Source organism: Petaurus breviceps, unplaced genomic scaffold (genome assembly GCF_028583685.1).
Source record: "Petaurus breviceps papuanus isolate PSGF00001 unplaced genomic scaffold, PetGlider_PUasm1.0 172, whole genome shotgun sequence".
In the NCBI taxonomy this organism is placed as follows: Eukaryota; Metazoa; Chordata; class Mammalia; order Diprotodontia; family Petauridae; genus Petaurus; species Petaurus breviceps.
This window is the reverse complement of record NW_027185755.1, coordinates 877800-899444: the sequence shown is the minus strand read 5'-3', so window position 1 is coordinate 899444 and position 21645 is coordinate 877800. Positions and strand designations below refer to the sequence as shown.

Here is a 21645-nt window from a genome sequence, read left to right as displayed (position 1 = left end):
CCTTCCCTGTGGTGAAGCAAAGAACCAGGTAGAAAAATCGAGTACAATGACTGCATCCGACCATGGTTTACAGCAGTTTGTCATAGTAGTTCCTTTCCTTTATCATAAGGAAGACTGCCTATCTCTCACAACACTGTCCCAGTCTCCTCCCTCTAGGAAGGGTTTCCTGATGACTTATCACGCTCATGTACTTACCACATTCTGCTTTATATTTTTTTTTTGTGTGTGTGTGTGTCCCTGTTAGTTCTGTTACCAAGCTCCATGAGGGCAAGGATTTGGACTTATTTATCTTTGTGTTCCCCACAACATTTAGCACCCAGGGCATTGTGGAATAGTAGGTGCTTAGTAAACTTCAGTTCAGTGAATGAATTAAGCTGATTGATTGGTTATCCTGTCTGTCTTCCCTGAACTTAAATTACCCATTGTACTTGTTTTTGTGTTGCTTTGTGCATTTCCTCTTTGGGTGTACTTACAGCTTGCTGTCCAACTGTGGTGTTAGCTTTTTAGGAGCTTTGGGGAGATTTGTTTCTGTTTTTGTTTTTTAATGGAGTGATTTGCATACAGTGGGCTTTTAATAAATGGTGCTGATTGGCTGATGTGGTGATGACCCTTTGAAATAGGAATTTTAAGTATAACTGTAAAAACACTTGGTTTCTTCATATTGAAGTGATAAATCAGGTCTCTATAGTTAAGTGAGCTATGCTGCTGATTACAGCTATAATGTGAAAATGAGTTGGTTCATTTTTGCCTTTACCTCCTCATGGGTAATCAAAATTTTGCTTTGAAAACTTACAGCTGATGTTTTTTGTTGATAATATGCATGCCTGAAAAGTAACTCTTTGTTCTCTATTTGGGGTGGAGAGTGTAAAGGCATAAGTTAATCCAAGAAAGTAGATGGTTTGAAGGTATATTAGAATTATGTAGGAGGCTTTTTGTATAGTTTCTTTGCTAACCTCTATGTTATAGAAAACCATGTGTGACATTTTAGAGTCCCAGCTTGTTAACCCTTCCCTACCACATCTTCTGTTGGTTCTTTTGTGTTGGCCCCAGTCAAACTTTTTTCCCCCCTTTTTAGTGCACTGTACAGGTGAAGCTAGAGCTGGGACACCGAGCCCAGCTGAGGAAGAAGCCCACCACTGAGGGATTCACTCATGACTGGATGGTGTTTGTTCGAGGTCCAGAGCAATGTGACATCCAACACTTCGTGGAAAGAGTGGTGTTTCGGCTACATGATAGCTTTCCAAAACCCAAACGGGGTGAGTGCTATCCAGGTTCTCATAATCTTGCCTGGAATTGATGTAACATCAAACTCCTTAGTCTAAAGATATTTTCAATTTTGTTCCAACTTTTTCCAGGGGAACAGTAGAACACATATTATACATTCACTTTAGAGACCTTATCTCTGGGCACTCTTGTTTAGAAGGAGATTAGGCAGGATATGACCTTTCATTGAAGAATAAATGCTTTTTCTCTTTTTCTTATTTGGACCATTAGAACATACATTCTTTAATGTTTGAATTAATTCTAGGAAAAAGGAAAAGGACACAATGAGTGATGATGAATGAACTTGCACCTTAGTTTTTTAATGGAAGTGAAGAGTAGCAGGATAGTCTAAAATTATTTCTATTTGCTTATACAATTTTATAATTCCAGAGGGATTGTTTTGAGACTGGACCACATTTTAGACAAAATAATGAAAACAAGCCCATAAAACGGAACCTTATTTTAGCCCTGTGCTAGCTTTCTTGTGGCCAGCTTCACTGTTAGAAATTGGAAAGCATCACCTCTCAGAATGATGTAAAACTTAAGTAAGTGGAGCTGATCTTTTTATTAAGTTTGCTGTGTGACTCATTTTCACTGCATATACAGGGCCAGTAATGGTAACTGTTTTTTAATTTAAATGCTCTTTCTTGATAGCTAAGCCTGAGTGTGAGGGGAGAACCTCTAACCTCCTTCCTTTGGAGCTTAAGCTGCTAATTGAATTCTAAGAGTAAACAGATATGTCAATAAGGAAGTAAATGGTACAGGTGATAATGTCAACAAAGAGAAGAAAGCAATGTGGATTATCCCTGAATAATTGAGTAAGAACAGGGGTTAGCAGTTAGGGATGAGAAAAGCACCAGATATAGGCCAAAATAGATTGGTGGTAGCCAGATAACTTTTTCTATTATGGTTTCTCTTATATTAAATTTTACCTCAGGGCAGAGGCTGCCCTAACATAGTACTTTCTAAGTAGTGGGTAACTAATAAATGTTTGACATAAATTAATTGCTTGCTAACTCATTTTATTTTCACTGCTCATCTTTTCCCACCACTCCCAAATTTCACTTTTTTTTCCACTTCAGACAACTAACCCAATAGAAACATGTACCGTTCATTGAATCTCCTGTATTCTAGGTTATTAGCTGTTTAAAACTAACATATATAGCAGAGACCTTCATTTTCACTCACCTCCCTCCCTATTAGGAGCATAGGATCATAGGGATAAGAGGTAGAAAGAATTTTGAGAGATCATCTAGTCTAGTCCTCTTATTTACAGATGAGGAAACTGAAGCTCTAGGAGGGAAAGGGACTTGCCTAAGGTCATGCAGATAGTAATTAGTTAAGTTGGACTTTGAACCCAAGTCTGCTAAATCCAGTAGCTTTCCCTATATACTAAACTTTCCTCACTTCTCCCTCTTTTTCCCCTCCTAGAGTCAGTAAGAACAGTCAGGATACTTGGAAAAACTCCCGTTACTAGTTTTTCCTTTCCTTTCCTACCACAATCAGTTATAAGAACTTTCAGTAAAGGAAACCTGCCAGAGCTGAATTCTGCCCTCACACCCTACCGTAGATGATCCTGGGAACTATCCTTTATTATTTGAGGAGAAATGAGTTATGCTAACAGGTAGTCAGGGGAAAAGAAAGACTGAATTGGTTTTAGAATATGAAAAATTGATTCCCAGATATTCAAGGGTGATTTCTTTTTCTAGGGCTTCTGCCCTTCTGTTGTGGCATTTTTGAGGGCAGTCTTGAGAATGGTGTAGCAGAGGTAATATGGCATTTTTAGAGAGTCATCTTAGAGGGCCCTATCCATCCAAACTGTTGTAAAATCTCTTTATCTAATAAATGCAGTAGCAACAACAGTTACAAATGGATTATAATCATGTTCTCTGTGTGTGTTTATTGGTCAGTTAAGAAGATGAAATCTAATAGAAATCTAAAGTTCTCTACGTGGATTCAAAAAAATCAACTATACAGGTATTCTAGCTCTACCCTGAATACCTTTGTGTCTTTGGGCAAATTATTTAATGTCTTTTTTCCTCACTTCTTCCATCTATAAAATGAGGGAGTTGGAGTAGGTGATCTCTAATCTTCATTCTACCACTAAATTCTATGTTCCTATATACAAATTTGAAGAAACTGACTATAGGCAACAATTCATGTGAAAATCTGAGGTGTTTAGTCAACTGCAAGCTCAATAGGTTATCTGTGTGACATGGCAGTCAAAAGTTAATACAGTCTTCTTGAGACAGGAGGGAACTGCCTTGGACAAGACTTTCTCTTTCTTTTACTACAACTTTCTAGTTTTTCAGGACACCACTGTCTCCTGGTTCTCCTATCTATCAGATCACTCCTCAATCTCTTTGCCGCATCCTCATCCAAATCATGCCTTCTAAAATATAGGTGTTCCCTATGGTTCTGTCTGGGAGGGCTCTTTTCTTCCTCTGTACTACTTCACTTGATGAGCTCATCAGTTCCCACGGATTTAATTACCATCTCTATGCTGATGATTCTCAAACATACTGATCCTTCCTTAATCCCTCTTCTTACTGCCAACCTTGTATCTCCAACTGACTTTCAGACATCTCAAACTAGATGTCCTGTAGACATCTTACACTCAACATGTCTAAAACTAAACTCATTATCTTCTTAAACTGTTCCCCCCCACCTCCAAATTTCCTATTATTTTAGAGTGTTCCACCATCTTCCCAGTCCCTCAGGCTTGACAGCCTGTCACCCTTGATTCCTCACCCCTCCCCCCCCACTCACACACATCCAATCTGTTGCCAAAGCCTAATTTCCCCTTTGTAACCTCACTTGAATATATCCCCATTTGCTTCTGTGATACTACCACCATTCTAGGGCGGGCCCTCATCACCTCACACCTGAATTTTTATAGCTGGCTGGTCAGTCTGCCTCATTTTTCTCCCAATTCTAATCCATCTTCCAGCTACCAGAGTGATTTTCCAAAGTGCTAATAGCAGGTCCTACCACATCACCCCTTACTCAATAAATTCCATTGACTCCCTTTTGTCTGCTGAATCAAATGTAAAATCCTTTGTTTGACTTTCAAACTTTCCACTTTGGACTCTTTAATCCTTGACACTGGCCTCTGCTCCTTCATTTTTCTCAGACTGTCCTCTATGTGTAGAATGCCCTCCCTCCTCATCTTTGCTTACTTGCTTCTCTGGCTTCCTTTAAGTCCCAGCTAAAATCTCGTTTTCTTAAGGAAGCCTTTCCCAACCTCTCTTAATTCTAATTTCTTCCTTTTAATTATTTCCTTTTTAGGGATTAAAAAGGAAATAACATTGTACGTAGTTGTTTACGTGTTCTCTCCCCTCTCTCCACCCCAGATTATATTCTTTGTGGGCAGGAACTGTCTTTTGCTTCTTTGTGATTTAAGAGTGCCTGGTACATAATATACTCAATAAGTATTGATTGATCGACATATAGTGGGCACCACATCATAGGAAAAACATTAACATATTGGAATCTGTATAGAGAAGGGCAACCAAGATGGCAAAAGGAAAGGAAACTAGGGCATATGAGGGATAGAGACCTTAGAGAGGCATGATAGCTGTTTCTAAGTAGTTGAAGGGCTATTATTTAAAAGGAGAAAGTAGACTTATTCAAAAGGTCCTTATTCTAAGATTAGCAAATTGCTACTTCTTCCTCTTCTAATCCTGGTGATAACAGACTCCTTGGCTGCCTAGGTGGAACTTGGTACTATTGCTATTGGCCTTTACTATTTTTTCCCTATCTATTATGGTTTCTCTATCTACCCTCAGTAGATCTACCTCATCCCTATCTACCTCAGTGGTAGATAGTATCTGCCTTATTCTCCAAATCCTTCTCCAATTCTATTCTCCCCTTCTATTGTGTTTTTTGAAGCCCCTGTTTTATAATTAACAAAATTTTCTTTACCTTAGTTTTTTTTCTGGCATTCTCAGGGTGCTAACTTTTTTTTAGAATTGGATATACTATCTTTCATACTCAACAACCTATTGAGGCAGGAAGAAGAGCAGGCATACTCCTTGTTTCTCACTGTACCTTCTAGACCTTTCATTTGTCTTGATTACTGAGCAGCCTTTCTAACTCTTGAAGTATATTCTATCTAGGTACCATCCTATCAAGATCCTATTGGCAGATATCTACCAAGCCCCAGGTCATTTTCCCTTCTTCTTGAGGAATTTAGTACTCAGTCTTCCTCTGTTTTCCAAATCCTTCCCTTTTATTTAGCAACATCAGTATATACATGCTAATAGTGAAGTAGAAAGAATGCTGGATTTGGAATTAGGAAACACAGGTTGTAAGTGGCTAAGTTCAAAACAGAATCTAGATCTTAATGGATGTGAAAACATCCTTTTAGAGTTTCATCTCCTTCAAGTGATCTGTTCATTGATATTGTTTATTCATTGTGTATATGGATCCTTTGTTTCTGCCTTTTTCATTCTGCATTAAGTCATAATTCTTCCCATGGAGAAATTCTCTCAAGTTCTCATTTTTTATTTGTACATAAGAATGTTCATAAGAGTATACATGAGGATATTTCCCAACCAAAGTATCATACATACCTCACATTCAGCATTTATGTGTCCCCCTAAGTCTCCCATACTTCCACATTTTTCTATTTTGGATACTACCATCTGTGCAATCATCAGAATTCATAGTATAGTATGTCCTTCTGAACTCTTTACTTTTTTTTTTTTTTTAAAGCAATCGGGGTTAAGTAACTTGCTCAAGGTTACACGGCCAGTTATTTCTGGGTGTGGTGCTGAGTATCTGAGCCCGGATTTGATCCAGGTCATCCCAACACTGGAGCCGGTGCTCTTACTCGCTGTACTACCTGGCTGCCCCATGAACTCTTTACTCTTTCACCTCCCTTATGTAGTAGTCAATTACCAAGTCTTGTTGATTCTCCCTCTGCACATCTCATATTTGTCCTCTTTTCTACTCACTGGTCACTAACCTAGTTTGGGCCCTAACCACTTCTTGCCTACTTTATTTCAATAACTTTTTAATTGATCTACCTCTTTTCAGTCTCTCCCCTCTAATCCATCTCCTACCTAGTTTCCAAAATGATATTCCTAAAACATGGGGTCTTTCTTACTCCCTTGCTTAAGTAGCTTCAGTGGCTCCTTATTGCTTCTATGATAAAAGCCATTTAAAGACCATCACAATCTAGCTCCAACCTATTTTTCCAAATCAATTCGTATTATTCATGCATTCTTTGTGAGCCAAACTGGCCCACTTGCTGTTCCTCCATGCCTTTTCTCTTCTCTAGAATATAGGCTCTCTCTTCACGCTCCATTTTGGAATCTCTAGTTCCCTTCAAGGTTCAGCTTGAAGGCCACCTCCTATGTAAAGGCCACATCCTTTCTTGATCTTTCTTCTCTGCCCTTTCTCCCTCCCAAACCCTCTTCCCCACCACCCCAAATCCAATTGCTGGTGCTTTTTCCTACCTAGAATTACTTGGCACACATTTTTTATTGACTTCTCTGGGTACATGATCTTTTCCCCCAATAGACTATGAGCTCCTTCAGGTTTTGTTTTATCCCCAACATCTAGCACAGTATGCTGCACATAGTAGGTGCTTAACAAATGCTTGCTGAATGAATAGGTGAATGAATTCTTCTTGATCCCAGTAGGCAGAGCTGTGAGTAACAGGTGGAAGTTGAAAAGAACAGTTTAAACTAAACGTAAGAAAAATATTCTAACAATGAGACGTATCCAAAGATGCAATGATCTATCTTGGGAGTTAGTGGGTTCCCCTTCACTTGAACTTTTTTTAAATTTTTGAACAGATTAAGCATTTATCAAGTGCTTACTATGTGCCAGGCACTCTGCTAGTTACTGGGAATACATTTTTTAAAAATTATATATACATACCTATATAGATAAATATATAATAATAGCTAACATTTATATAGTGCTTACTTTGTGCCTGGCACTGTGCTAAGTGCTTTATAATATCTCATTTGACCCTCACATCCACCCTTGGAGTTAGGTGCTATCATTATGCACGCTTCACAGATGAGGAAATGGCAAGCAAGAAATACAGGCAAGCAAGAAAGTTCCATTTCCTTAAAAATATATAGTAAGTTACACACTCTACTCGCAAAACTGGCCTTTTTGTCTTTGCTTCCTTCCATTCTCTTTCTCCATTTAAAAAATTTCTCAATGAATTTTTTTGGGGAGGAGGCATCACTATTGCTAAATCCCCTTTCCAGTCAAAAACCAAGATATTTTAAAAAACAAACAACTGTAATTAATAAGCATCATCAGGCAAAACAAATCTACAAAGTACCTGTGGTCAAGTGTATTTTTTCTTTATACATCTTGAGTCTATCACCTCTCTATCAGGAGTTGGATAACATCAGCCTATGTCCTCTGGAGACATATTTGGTCATTTCTTTGATCAGAGTTCTTAACTCAGATTTGTTTTTCTTTATAATGTCCTTATAAGTTATTCTCTTAGTTCTGTCCTTTTCACTCTTTACCATTCCATATTACTCACTACTCTTTGAATTTATCTCTTTCATAAATTGTTATGGTGCAATAATCCACTACCTTCATATATCACAGTTTGTTCAGTGATTCCTCAATTGATAGGTACTGCCTTAGATTCCAATTTTTGCTCTTTCTTTTTTCCCTTTTAATTCCTCACTTTAGCTCTTCATAGGATCGTTAACCTTTTATAAGGATGTTGAGAAGGGATTTAATTTCCCCTAGTTCGATGATCTTGCAGTGTATAGAACATTTTGATGGATAAGATGGGGGGATGCTAGTGAATCGGAAGACAGGGTCTCTCCCCTTCTGAAGCAGTGTGGCATTGGTAATGTTTAGTAAACTGCTGTGGATTTCATCAAAGTGAGGCTGAGTCAAGGCTGTTACTGGAAACCTTTCATGATTATATCCAGAAGTGAAGCCATTGCCTGCTTTGTGATTTTAATGGACACTCTTGTGTCCTTTGAGGTGCTATTAACTAGTTATAAGCCATTTAAGACTTCTTTAGGTTTTATAGCATCTAGCTCTTCATTGTCTGCTTTTTGATTTTATGGTGTCTGGTAGTTTAATGTGGTAAGGATTCATTTTTGCTCTGTCTTACCCTCCTCCCATCTTAGAAAAAGTAAGGGTGGCCTAATAGAAAAAGCACTGACATTAGAGTCAGGAAAGTTGGCTTCAGGTTGTGCTTACTTTGTTTTGTAACATTGCTTAGATAGCCAGTTTCAGGTCCCTCTTCTGTAGATGGGGGCAGTGGTATCTTGCCTACCTTAAAGGGTTATGGTAAGGAAAATAGTTTATAAAATTTAACATTCTCTAGAGATTTTAACTGTTATGGTAAGTAGTAAAGGAAAACAGTTGAATAACTCAATGATTAATTTAGAGTAAACTTTAATCTCCAAGAAAGCTTGTGTGAGAACTGTTGTACCAGTTCAGTTTTTATATATAATAATTAATGGTCTTGAAGCCGATTGTGTCAATAGCTTCCATGGCAGGTATAATGAATACATTGATCAGAAATGGTTTATTACAGAGAGGAGGTGAAAAAGGAGGTGGAACTGAGGAGGTCATTTAGGAACTATTCTAAGACCTCAGATTCAGTAGCTTTTGACCTTATTTTCATTTCATGTTGCTACTTATATATATAGGATAACTGAGCACTAAAATTTAGTGCTCAGTGAGGCTCTTCACTGCTCCTACCAAAAACCTACTCCACTGACTGGTTTAGCAAAGCTTCCAGGTTTTTAGGGAAATTGACCATCTCAGCCTTAGTTCTTTTAGTTTCTGGAGAAGTCAGGAGCACAGTTAAGCACAGCTGTGGCCTTGAGAGTTAGCCTTTTTAGCAGTGTATTGCTTTCCTCAAGAAACAACATATTGTAAATTATGACCCTGGAGTCAGAGTCAGGTAAACCTGGGTTCAAATCCTGCCTCAGCTATATGACTTGAGCCACTTAGCCTCTTCTAGGTCTCAGTTCTTTGTAAAAATGAGGGGGTTGAACTTGGATAACCTCTATGGGCTCTTCTAGCTCTAAATCCTTTAAGTTGCCCTACTCTCTTAGTCATGAATGTTTCCCATCTGCCACAGCTGTCTTATGTGATTGCATGATATCCAAGGTGATCATTTAGAAGAACCAATGGGACTTTGTAGGAGGAAACCCTCTGGTCCTTCAGCTTTGTCCTTTTTTTTATAGAGATGATGAAAATAGCTCAGTGAGTTTTTTTTAATGGTTTATCAAACATTTTATATTCTCTCACTGCAGCTCCCCATGATAGTCCTGTGATGTATGTACATAGTACAGGCATTTTTACTCTCATTTTTGAGATGCAGAAACTGAGACACCATGAAGTGACATGACTTGGTCAGGATGACATAGCCTAGTTAGTATCGTAATCTGGGGGAATTGCAATAGATCGCCCTCAGGTTCCAAACCCAGCATTCATCTTAACTTACTTAACATCTTAACTGCCTTCTCTAGGAATTACCTTAAATAGAGCAATGGACAAAACTTGGCCTCATTTATGGATTTCACAGGGTTAGAATGAATTTTAACTTAACAGAGAAGTCAGTCAACCAGCAAGCATTTTTTTAAGCACCTACTATGTTCAAGGTGCTGTACTAAAGCACTAGGGATACAAAGACAAAAATGAAACAGTCCCTTCTCTTGAGGAGCTTACATTCTAATGGAGAAAATAGATGTTTATGGATACATATGTGTGTGTTATCACATAATATAACATGGAAAATGAATGCAGAGTAGTTTTGGGAGGGGGGAACCAGTAGCCAGGGGAAGAACTGGGAAAGGCTTCATGTTGGGAGTTTTGTTTTGTTTTGTTTTGTTTTTTTTTGAGGAAAAAAATTAATTTTTTTTACCTAGTTACATGTAAAGACAATTTTTAGCATTCCCTTTTAAAAAATTTTGAGTTTCAAATTTTCTCTCTCCCTCCCTGAGATGGTAAGCAATTTGATATAGGTTATACATGTTCAGTCATGCAAAATATATTACTGTTAGTCACATTGTGAAAGAAGACACAGACCCAAAAGAAAAAAAAACTCCATGAAAAAATTACTCAAAATAAAAACTAGAATGCTTCAATCTGCATTCAGACTCCATTAGTTCTTTGTCTGGGGGCAAGATAGCATTTTTCATTATGGGTCATTTGGAATTGTCTTGGATCATTATTGCTGAGAATAGCTAAGTCATTCTTAGTTGATCATAGTACAGTGTTAACAGTGTATAATATTCTCCTGGTTCTGCTCAATTCACTTTGTATCAGTTCATGTAAGTCTTTCCAAGTTTTTCTGAAATCAGATGGTTTATCATTTCTTATAGCACACTGATATTTCATTACAATCACATAACACAATTTATTCATCCCAATTAATGAGCATCCCCTCTATTTTCACTTCTTTGCCTCTATAAAAAGAGCTGCTATAAATATTTTTGTATATATAGGTCTTTTCCCTTTTTTTTTTTTAATGTCTTTGGGATACAGACCTAGTAGTGGTATTGTTACATTAAAGGGTATGTATAATTTTGTAGCCCTTTGGGCATAGTTCCAACTTGCTCTGGTTGGATCAGTTCTCAACTCCACCATATGTTGGAAGTCTTGAAGTGAGAGCTTTTCATAGGAGTACTTCATGCCAAAAAGAAAATTTGCATGGTGTAGTGAAATGGGCCATTGGCCCAAGTAGGGCTAGAAGGACAGGAGACTTGCATTTCTTCACTTTGGCCTGACTCCATGACTTTGGCCGAGTACCTTCTTCTCCCTGGACCTCTGCTTCCCTATATTTAAGAGGAAAATATTGGACTAGAGCAGGAGTTCTGAGCCCTTTTTGTATCATGGACCCCTTTGACAGTCTCTGAGAAAGTCTATGGGCCCCTTCTCAAAATAATGTTTTCAAATGTATTGTATGTAAAATACATTAAGATTAGAAAGGAAACCAGTTATATTGAAATACTATTATTATAAGAAGTTCACAGAACCCAGGTTAAAAACCAGATGTGGACCAGATGATTTCTAAGTATCCTTACAACTTTAACATTTCTGTTCTTGTGATTCTGCTAAGTTGTTTTTCTACTGTTTATTTTTACCCCTTTTAGACTCTCATAACTTTACCCTTCACAGATACCTGGTGTTTTAGGGCATGACATATAGAGGGTTAAGTGGAATTTGATATTTCTACATGAAAGCCCTGCCACCCAAAACTCTTTATCATTGAAAAGGCAGCTAATTATTGAGCCAGCAGACAGTGACTAAGGTTGCTTGGTAAATAAAGCTGATACTACTGAGGTAGTTATTGCTGGGAATTTAACCTTTTCCAATTCTTCCTCCCCAGTGTGCAAAGAGCCCCCTTACAAAGTGGAGGAGTCTGGCTACGCGGGTTTCATCATGCCCATTGAAGTTCACTTCAAGAACAAGGTAAAGAGTTTGCTGCCGTTGACTTTGTTTCTTCCTAGTCTAGGTGGGGGGTTGGAATTACCTTGAGTTTCATGACTTTGAAGAGGCTTGACTTTAGTTTCCTCTCATAAATAGAACTCAGCCCCAAGTCTGATCATTTGGGTATTCCCTCAGTGGCACAACTCCTTGTTCCATACCATGGTAGGTGTGTCTTTCTGAATTGCTGTACCCTAAACATACTCCTACTGGTCAGTGGTCAATCTTGGGTGTGAAGCTTCTTTGATCTTAAGTCTGAGCTCAGATGACAGAGCACACAGCTTATTACCTGTCCTGTGTATGTTTGCTTTTTGGTTTTGATAGGGTTTTCTGAAGTTTGAGCTCCAGTGGCAGTACCAGAGGGAACCCAGGATCACCTCCATGCCACAAGAAAGCCTTGGTGAAGGACTTGACTGTTAGTGTTTGGTGAAGAGTAGAGAGTTTCTTGATGTCTTGGTCATTTATGCAATTTTCTATAGTGACTATGTTGGGATGAGTGAACTCAAAATTTTTATATTAATGAACTTTTGAGAAGAGAGCTCAGGTATTTCATTCAGCTGGAGGTTGACCTGAGCAGAAGTTGTGTGCTATTTTTGCAGGCATCTATTCTATCTTAGAACACCTGCTTTCAGGACCTTTGTGGGAACCTGGCCAGGTTCATATTGTCACTTTTTAAGAGTTTAGAAAAGGCTCATGTCCATTTTGGTAGGAAATGGGCTTGGTCACTATTATGGATTAAATCATTGAGCAGTATCAGTTCCCATATGTAACAAAACAATGAAATGGTTTCTGAAATTAATATTCACTCAGACTTGGACATATCATTCCTGGTTGAAAGAGTTCTTTCTAGCTAGCCAGAAAGGTATTCTTTTTTTAGTTATTCAATTTTTTTTCAATTAACAGGTATGTATTTTCTCTCCCTACCAGTGTCCCCAATTGAAAACAAAAACAAGACTTTTATAACGAAAATGCATAGATAAGCAAAACAAATTCCTAGTTTCAGTGTGTTAAAAACGTCTCAGTTGGCCTATTTATTCTTATCATCTAGTAGTCAGGGGGTGGATAGCATTCTTTCTCTTTCATTCATAGGATAGGATTCATTCATTGGTGTTCTAGAAAGGGTTGGACCCAATAGTGTTCTTTACGGGCATTATTCAGTTTTTTTTCCTTAAAACATATTGTTTAGTGTTAGTTAGATGGGGAACAGGAGAGATGCATTTGTACCCAGGGAATGGCATTGTTTCTTGTTATTTGGAGGTAGGGACAATGTTTGCCCAGGTAAAATAAAATGTGACTATCTTTGAATTAAGTTTATTTTACGTGAAGGAACTGATTTAAGTCATGTTGACTAGGTTTTTTTTAGTTTTGTTAATTATTAGATTTGGATTTTTGTTTCTCAGTGATCTCTTTACTGTCAGCCAGGTGGCACAGTGGATAGAAAACTGGACCTGGAGGTCAGGAAGCTCCATGTTCAGATTTGATCTTAGGCACTTATTGACTGTGTAACCCTGGGCAAGTTAACTTTACTTCTGTCTGCCTCAGTTTCTTTGACTGTAAAGTTAGAGTAGGAATAGCACCTGCCGGCTGGAGTTGTCTTGATGATCAAATGAGATAATATTTGTAGCTCAGCACGTTCCTGGCACATAGTGGGTACTTGATAGATTTTTGTCTTCTTCCTTCTACCTCTCCAGCCAAGATTTTATTTTGGAACTAATATTGCTCTGTAAATATGTTAGTTTATGGTGTTGGATGGCATGCTGAGGCAGGAATCTGCAAGTTCTACCAGTCTGTCTCAGTCTTGCCTAAGAAGTCTGCAAGCTTGTTACCACCCTATACTTCTCTTTCCATGATTTGCTGGAATTTCCAACTAGAGTAGCATCTTCTTCCTCTGGGCAGGGGTACTGCACATGAATATCAGAAAATGTGGAACGATTACATTTAGAGGGATATGGGATATAGTTTTCATGATTAAAGTGTGAGTTATGACAGAAAGATTTCTCTACTTTGCCTGTTGCTTTATGAGTGATCTGACTTTCAGAATATTTGTCAGAGCTAAATGTTTGTCCCTGTTTATCTTCTTAGTTAGAAATCACAGCATTTAACAGACTAGATTTGTTGGTTGATAGACTATCTCATGTTGTCACTTTGAACATGATAGAAAAGAGAGTCACGTAAGTTTCATTTGGAAACCAAAAAGCCAGGCTCTGATGACTACCAAGCCTTATTTTTGAAGGTTTTTGAAATTGGGAACCAGATTCTTAATTTGCAACTATGAGGATCAGTTCCTACTGAGTGGTCACTAGAAATATTTCCATCTCTTTGTTATGTCTTCATTTGAGCCCCAGCCTGATTTGGAATCCTCCTACGTGTGTACTCTGAGTACCTAACTGTTTCTTAACTCTTGATTTACCGTTAGAGAGAATACCTGGTACTAGTGGTCATGTAGAAATTATGCAGAAAAGCAGATTGTGAAACAGATTGCTTACTGTTGTGTATCTACTTTTGTACATGTTTGATGTCATTGGCAGAAGTCGTTGGCTAAGTAGTTGAAAGTTTTTGTGAGATGAAATATTTGTCGCTTAGTGAAGAAAATTGGAGGCTGCCTATGTTGAACAATTGAGCTCCCTGAAGTCAAGCTCTCATCAATGCCTAGCACAGTGTAATATGTATACAGTAAGCACTTAATACGTGCTTTTTGAATTTAATATTTCTAAGTGAGATACCAGTCCTTTTGGACTTTAACATATTAAATGGAAGTTATTTTAGCTATTATAGTTATCTTTCTTAGGTGCCTTTATACCCCAGAGAAGACTGAAGGAGAGCAGGGATGAGGGATGATAGCTTAGCAAAACTTATCTTCCTAGTGTCTAGTACAGTACATATAATAGTTGCATAGTAAATCTTTATTGAGGCAACTAGGAGGTGCAGTGCATAGAGTACCAGGTCTAGAGTCAAGAAGACTCTTCTTCCTGAGTTCAAATCCTGCCTCAGACACTTAGTAGCTGTTTAAACCTGGGCAAGTCACTTAACCCTGTTTTTCTCATCTGTAAAATGAGCTGGAGAAGAAAATGTCAAACCACTCTAGTATCTTTGCCAAGAAAACCCTAAATGAGGTCACAGAGTTGGACACAACTGAAAAATGACTAAACAGCAACAAATCTTTGTTCATTTGAATTCCCAAAGGCTTTAATTTGACATGGAACTCTAGGCCTGTGCCTTTTAAAATACCAGAAGCATCATTGAGCATTTTTTTCAGCTCTCCCAGCTGCACAGTATGGAATATTCAGACTTAATTGTGAGTCCCAGAGGATTTTGAAGGTATGCATTTATTATAGTAAGTGTTTTATCCTGCTTTTGGAGGGCTGCTCCTAATGGCCAACTGTGTTTCTGGAAGAGAAGCAGAAAGTCTCAATTGATGGCCCAAATTCCAGGCTGGAGCTGTTTGAAGTCAGAACTTGTCTGGACCCATTTTCAAATTCCTGTTTGGATTTTTTTCATGACAAGTGGCTTAAAGGATTCTTTTTACTTGACTTTTAGCCACATATTAGGAATCTTGGTTTGTTGGTTTTCCTTCACCATCACCTTTTTCACATAGCATTAAGGATGTGATATTTTGAAAATTATAAAACATTAATAAGTATAATAATACTGTATACAGGGGGAAGTACAAAGTTGAACTAAGACATTTCTGTCCTTGTGGAGTAGGGAGTTAAGATGTGACCATACAACTATTCGTTTGAATTCAACAAACATTTATCAGTTGTCTACTGTGTGCTATGCCTTGTATTTGGCAGTGGGTCTATAAAGACAAGAAAGAAATCATCCTTGCCTTTGATCCTTTATTCTGTTGTGGAGGAGATATCTCATAGATTGAAGATGCTAGACCTTTGAGGTTATCTGCTCTAACCCCAAATTATACAGATTAGTAAAGAAAGTATACAAAGTCAGAGAGGCAGCCTGGTGTAGTAGGTAAGAGGGCTGACCTGAATTTATCTGGGTTTAGGTATCACTTCTTGACTTACATAGGCTTTGTGGTCTTAGGCAAGTCATTCAATTTCTCAGTGCCCCAGACTATGTATGTAAGTTGTAGAAGAGTTGCTCATCTACATTGATAGAAGGAATTTCTTCACCTATCTCTCAGGGTTGTTATGAGGACCAAATGAGATAATATTTATAAAGTGCTTAGCACAGTGTCTGTCACATAGTAGGCACTAATATACTAATGCTTATTTCCCCCCTCACCTCCCAAGGAGCTCCTTACATGGAAATTATAGGTGTAGACTTAGAAGAATGTGTAGATATACCATCATGCAAGATAACTTTTAAAAATTTCCAAATGCATCTCTCATCTCCTATTCAGAGAGCTGTGTCTTATAACAGAGAATAAAAATGAAAGGGTAGAAAGCAGTTTAGCAAAACTGAACACATCAACTGTCTTAGTATATGCAATAGTAGTCTTTCTCTGCAAAGGAAGAGAGGATACAGTTTCTCATTTCTTCCCTGGGAACAAATTTCGTCATTATAATGTTTAGTTTCTTTTTGTTGTTTCCATTTATGTTGTTGTATACATTTTTCCTGTTTTTGTACTTTTATGTTTCATAAAACAGTTAAATATATGATCTCATTTGATCCTTACAACAACCCAATGTGGTAGGTGTTATCCCCATAGAGATAGAGGGAGCTATCCAGGTTGACCTGGAGTCAGGAAGATCTGAGTTTAAATCTGTCCTCAGACACTTACTAGCTATATGACCCTGGGCAAGTCACTTAATCTCAGTTTTCCACAGTTCTCCTAACTGTAAAATGGGAGTAGTAATAGCACCTTTAACTCCCAGGATTGTCAGTCAGATCACATGAGATAATGTTTGTAAAATGCTTAGCACAGTGCCTGACACATGCTTAATGATGAGGAATAAAGGGTTTTAAGATATGGAGCAGGGAAGAAAAAGAAATTCGTGGTGGATCACCTCTTATTTTTTCAGTAAATTATGAGGTTGTTTGCTGAGAAGAGAGACAGGGCCTAGTATATGTAGGAGATTTAAACAGAAGTAAAGTTTTGCAACAACTCCTGTGGGAAAGGAGACTTGCCTTGCTATTGGGAGGGCCCATTTGAAAATAGATAAAATAGAATAGGTGCTTACAGATGAGGAAATTGAGACAGAGAGGTCAAGTAATTGACCTGAGTTGAACAGCTACTAAGTATCTGAGGTGGTCTTTGAAACCACATCTTCCTACCGTGTTTCCCCGATAATAAGACACTGTCTTATTAATTTTTTTTGGACAGAAAACCACCAGAGGGCTTATTTTCAGGGGAGGGCTTATTTTAATGAACATTGACAGCAATTTTAATAAACAGGTAAATGTGAACAAAAAAATGTACCTTTATTCAATAAGCAAATCACTGGGGAAGAACAGGATGACGCGCTCATTGCTGCAGCTCTGATTGGATGCAGCTCGGAGCGTGGACGGGGGGGGCGGTGCATACAGAGGGTACCATAATGTAGCGTGTAGCGCAGGGGATCACCTTCACTACAGTAGCAATCTCAATAGGGCTTATTTTCGGGGGAGGGCTTATTTTAGAGGAATCTTGCACAGTAAGGGGAGGGCTTATTTTCGGGATAGGTCTTATTGTCGGGGAAACACGGGTAGCTCCAAGTCTGCCCTTTATCTGCTGTGCCATACTGCCTCTAGAATCTTGAATTCCACTCCTTACCAAAAACAAGAAATTCCCTCAATAGCATAGAATCCTAGAGCGTTGGAGACCGTATCTAGTCCAGCCCCACCTGGGCATCTATGAAATCTCCATTTTGAATCTTAGAATCCAAGATAGAAGGTGCCATGGAGACCATAGTCAGCCCATTCCTATATAAGAATCCCCTCTCTATCATGGTAAATGACTTGTAATCATTCAGCTTTTGCTTTAAGACCTGCATTTTAGGGGAACCAACTGTCCATCAGTATCCTGTTTTTGTTTGGGATAACTCTAATTGTTAGGAAGTTTATCTTTGTCAAGCCTAAATCTGCCTTTCTATAATGTCAAGGTGTTACACCTTGTTGTGCCTTTTGGGGGCAAAGCAAAACAAGTCTAATCCCTCTTCAGAGTCATAACCCTTCAGATCCTTGGAGACTACTGTCACATGCCTCTTAAATCTTCCCTTCTCCATGTTTAATATTCCTTTAGCACAACATTCTATGGCATCATGATTCCAGTATAATATATTATTATATACTCTGCAGCTTTTTAGTGTATTTCCTAAAATGTACTCATAATTGAACTCTCTACCTCGGATTTGACATGACCAGGCAGGAGTACAACAGAACTGTCTCCCTGGTCCTGGACAGTGCCCCTCTTCTTAATGCATCATAAGCTTTTTGACTGACCTGTTATGCTCTTGATCCATTGAGCCAGCAGTGTGCCAAGATGCTCAGGTCTTTTTCAGTCAGACTGATGTCTGTCCACTCTTCCCCTGTTGGGCTTTAGTTTCTTGTTTGTCCTCTGAGCACTCATGACTCCATTCTAACTCTGGATTATCAGTTGTTTCTTTGCTCATCCTCAGTGTGTTGCTGAATGCAGCTAAGAAATTGGTTCTGTGACAGATTTCTTACTTATTTTCAAATGAGCCCTCAGTATAGAAAGATAAGTCTCACTTCCCACAGTTGTTGCAAAACTTTACTTCTCTTTTAAATCTCCTACACCTTTCCCTTTCTTTCTTTTCAGTGCTAGACCTTACTTACTTTATACTTTACTGAAAAAGAGGCTATCCACTTTAAGTTTCTTTTTATTTCCTGTTTTGCATCTCAAAACCCATTGACATTCTTTCTGCTCTACTACTTTGCTCCAGTCTCTGATGAAGGGGTGGCCTTTCTTGCCGATGTTAGCTCCTGTCCTCCTCTGGTAACTTGTGCCCTGAATCTTGTTCATTCCCATTTGAAATCTCTGGCCTCTTAGACCTAAAAATGTGCCCAGATCTATTCCACCCTTTAAAAAAATCTTCACTTGACCCTACTATGCTCACATGCTGTTGTCCTGTATTGCTCCTCCTTTTTTTCAGCCAAGCACCTAAAAAAGCTGCTTCTACTTTCTCTTCTTTCCCTTAGGACCCATTTGCATTCTGAATTTTGACCTTATTACTAAATTGAAACTGCTTTTTCCAAGTTTACTAGTGATCGCTTAATAGCTGAGTCCAGCTCTTTCCTCAGTTCTCATCTTTCCTGACCTCTCTACAGCATTTGATACTGTCGACCACTCTGGTACTGGTATAAACTGTCTGTTCTGTGGGTATTCATGACAGTGCTCTCTCCTATTTAGCTGCCTTGTGTCATCTGCAGATTTAATAAACATATTATTGATAATCTTAAAAACATCACAAAGCTAAGCATAGGTATCTAAGGTATTCCAGTGAGACCTTCCAAATTGATGTAAATTCAGTAATGATTCTTTGGGTTATGTCATTTAACTATTTTTAAATCCAGCTAACTGTACTAGCATGTAGCTCACTTTTTTTCCCCTTCAAAGTGCCATAAGAGATTGTGTTAAATGCTTTGCTAAATCTCTATAACTTTGGCATTCTCCTCAATTCTACAGTTTAGTAACCTTGTCAAAGGAAGTAGATTTAAGACATGCCCTGTTGTTTTGTTTGTTTGTTTGTTTTGCTTTTTGGAGGGGGGAAGGCAGGGCAATTGGGGTTAATTGACTTGACCGAGGTCACACTGCTAGTAAGTGTTAAGTGTCTGAGGCCAGATTTGAACTAAGGTCCTCCTGACTCCAGGGCCGGTGTTGTATTCACTGTACCACCTAGCTGCCCCATGCCCTGTTCTTAATGAAACTAAGCTGGCACTACTTCCATTTCTAGATGTTCATTAATTATCCCTTGAACAATACATTCCAGAGTGTTGTAAGGAAGTGAAGTCAAGTGCATTGGGCCATTGGTTCCAAAGTCTTTTCCTTTTTAAAAACTGGGACACTTGGCCTTTTCCAAACTTCTGTGTTCTCCATGGTCTTTCATTGATTGCCTCAGTGTACTCTGGGATCTAATTTACTAGGCTCTAGTGACTTGCATTCATCAAGGACAGACAGGTGTTGTCTTACTACCACCTTATTTATCTTAGGTATCAGATCTTTATTTGCCATTTTTGTTCTGTCTTTTCCACTTCCAAGATTTCTTTTTCTCTCTCCTCCTCAGACAACAGCCTTATCTCTTCTGTGATGTCCTTGTTTTTCCCAGGGAAGCTTAACCAAACCTGTTTTGGTTACTCTTAGCTTTCCTTGATAACTTTCCTTTGGGCAGATATCCAAATAATTGAAGTCACATTACTTCTATATCTTGCCTATGTGCTATCTTATTACCTGTTTCTCTCATGCCACCTCTGTTTTTTTTTTCCTTTCTGTTCAGGTGTTTTGCTGTATACTGACATTATTGCTTCTATTTCTGCCTCTGTTGATCTCCCACTAAATGTTCTCTATATCCAGATTTACCCCACTAGTTTCTGAATTTACTCACATGCTTTAAGTGTATCATTTTATTCTAGTTCTTTGTGACATTTAGTACAGTAAATCATTGAATACCCAAAAAAAGCCAACTTCTTTCTGTCTTCTTATTAAACAGCATTAGTCCACTATTATCCCTCCAGCCCTTTACAAAGCTTCCTTTTTACCTTGATCATTTCAAAAAACGTATATCCTTCCAGTGCTGAATTCTTGTTGTGGGGCCATCCCCTCAAATATCAGTGATACTTATAAGGACAACTAATAAAAACACTAGCATATATTAAGCGCCTGTTATGTACCAAGCAACAGCCTAGGCAAAAATGAAAAAGTTACAGTTCTCAAGGAACTTACATTCTATTGGAGGGAAGCACTATGAATGCAAGAAAATCTTTTCCCAGGCATGTTCCTAGCTGAGGTTGAACAAAATGACAGTCTACCTTCTTGTTTCAGCTCTTATACTATAAACAAGTGTTCTTTTCTCAGTCTACTTAGTGCCACATTTTTCCCATTTTTGTGCTTTTTATTGGCTATTTAGATGTTCAAAATGACTCCCAAGCATAGTGCTGAAGTGCTGTCTAGTATTCCCAAGCATAAGAAGACTGTGAGGTGTCTTATGGAGAAAATATATGTGCTTCCTTCAGGTATGACTGCTGGTGCTGTTGGCTGGGAGTTCTATTAATCAGTCAACAATATAGTGCATCCAGAAAAAGGACGAGGAAGTTTACTTCTCTGCATGTGAGACTGCTCCAGAAGTTATTAAAGTAAATGTGACCAGAGGCTCACAGGAACCCAGCCCTTTATTTCTTCTAGTAGCAAGGGTTTGATATTCCTTAATTCTTTGGTCAGGTCATTTAATTTATTAACTGTCTTTAAATCCAGCTGACTATACTGTCATGTAGCTCACTTTTTCCCCCCTCAAAGTACCATAAGAGAGTGTGTTAAATGCTTTGCTAAATCTCTATGACATTCTCTTCCGAGTATTTACAATGACTTTATGGAGTATAGCTACCTCAAATGACAAGAATTGACTGCAATTTTTGCAGAATGTTAGTAGGACAGATCAGGAAAGGCCTTATATGAAAAGTAGCCCTTGTGCTCTTGGCAGACAAGCCTCTGTGCTCACTGTCAGGAAATCCAGCATGCATTGGAAGGAATATGAGCACGAAATGACTTGTGTACAGTACTATTCTATATGGTTACATGATGCAATGCTGCATCATCAAAATTTCAATGCAGGGAAAAAACACAAATTTACAATAAATTATTAAATTTAAGATGAGTCATTTTAAAAATATACATTTTATATATTTTTTGAAATGATGTAAATTAAAAAAAAACCATTAAAGGGTTAAAGAAAGTAAATTTCCAGGAGGGCACTGAGTAATTTAAGTTTTGAAGGAAACTAGAGATTCTAAAGACAGAGAGGAGAGGGAAGTATATTCCAGGCATGCAGG

General features: G+C 38.2%; 1 protein-coding gene across 2 annotated transcripts in view; it reads left to right on the top strand.

The window, feature by feature from the left end:
* Positions 1-21645, top strand: part of MLLT1 (MLLT1 super elongation complex subunit) — a 100735-nt gene that overhangs the window by 5139 nt on the left and 73951 nt on the right. For both annotated transcript variants that reach the window (XM_069082868.1, XM_069082867.1), the window contains exons 2-3: positions 1076-1256; positions 11606-11688. In XM_069082868.1, coding sequence (XP_068938969.1) covers positions 1076-1256; positions 11606-11688 — 264 coding nt within the window. The remainder of the gene's footprint in view (positions 1-1075; positions 1257-11605; positions 11689-21645) is intronic.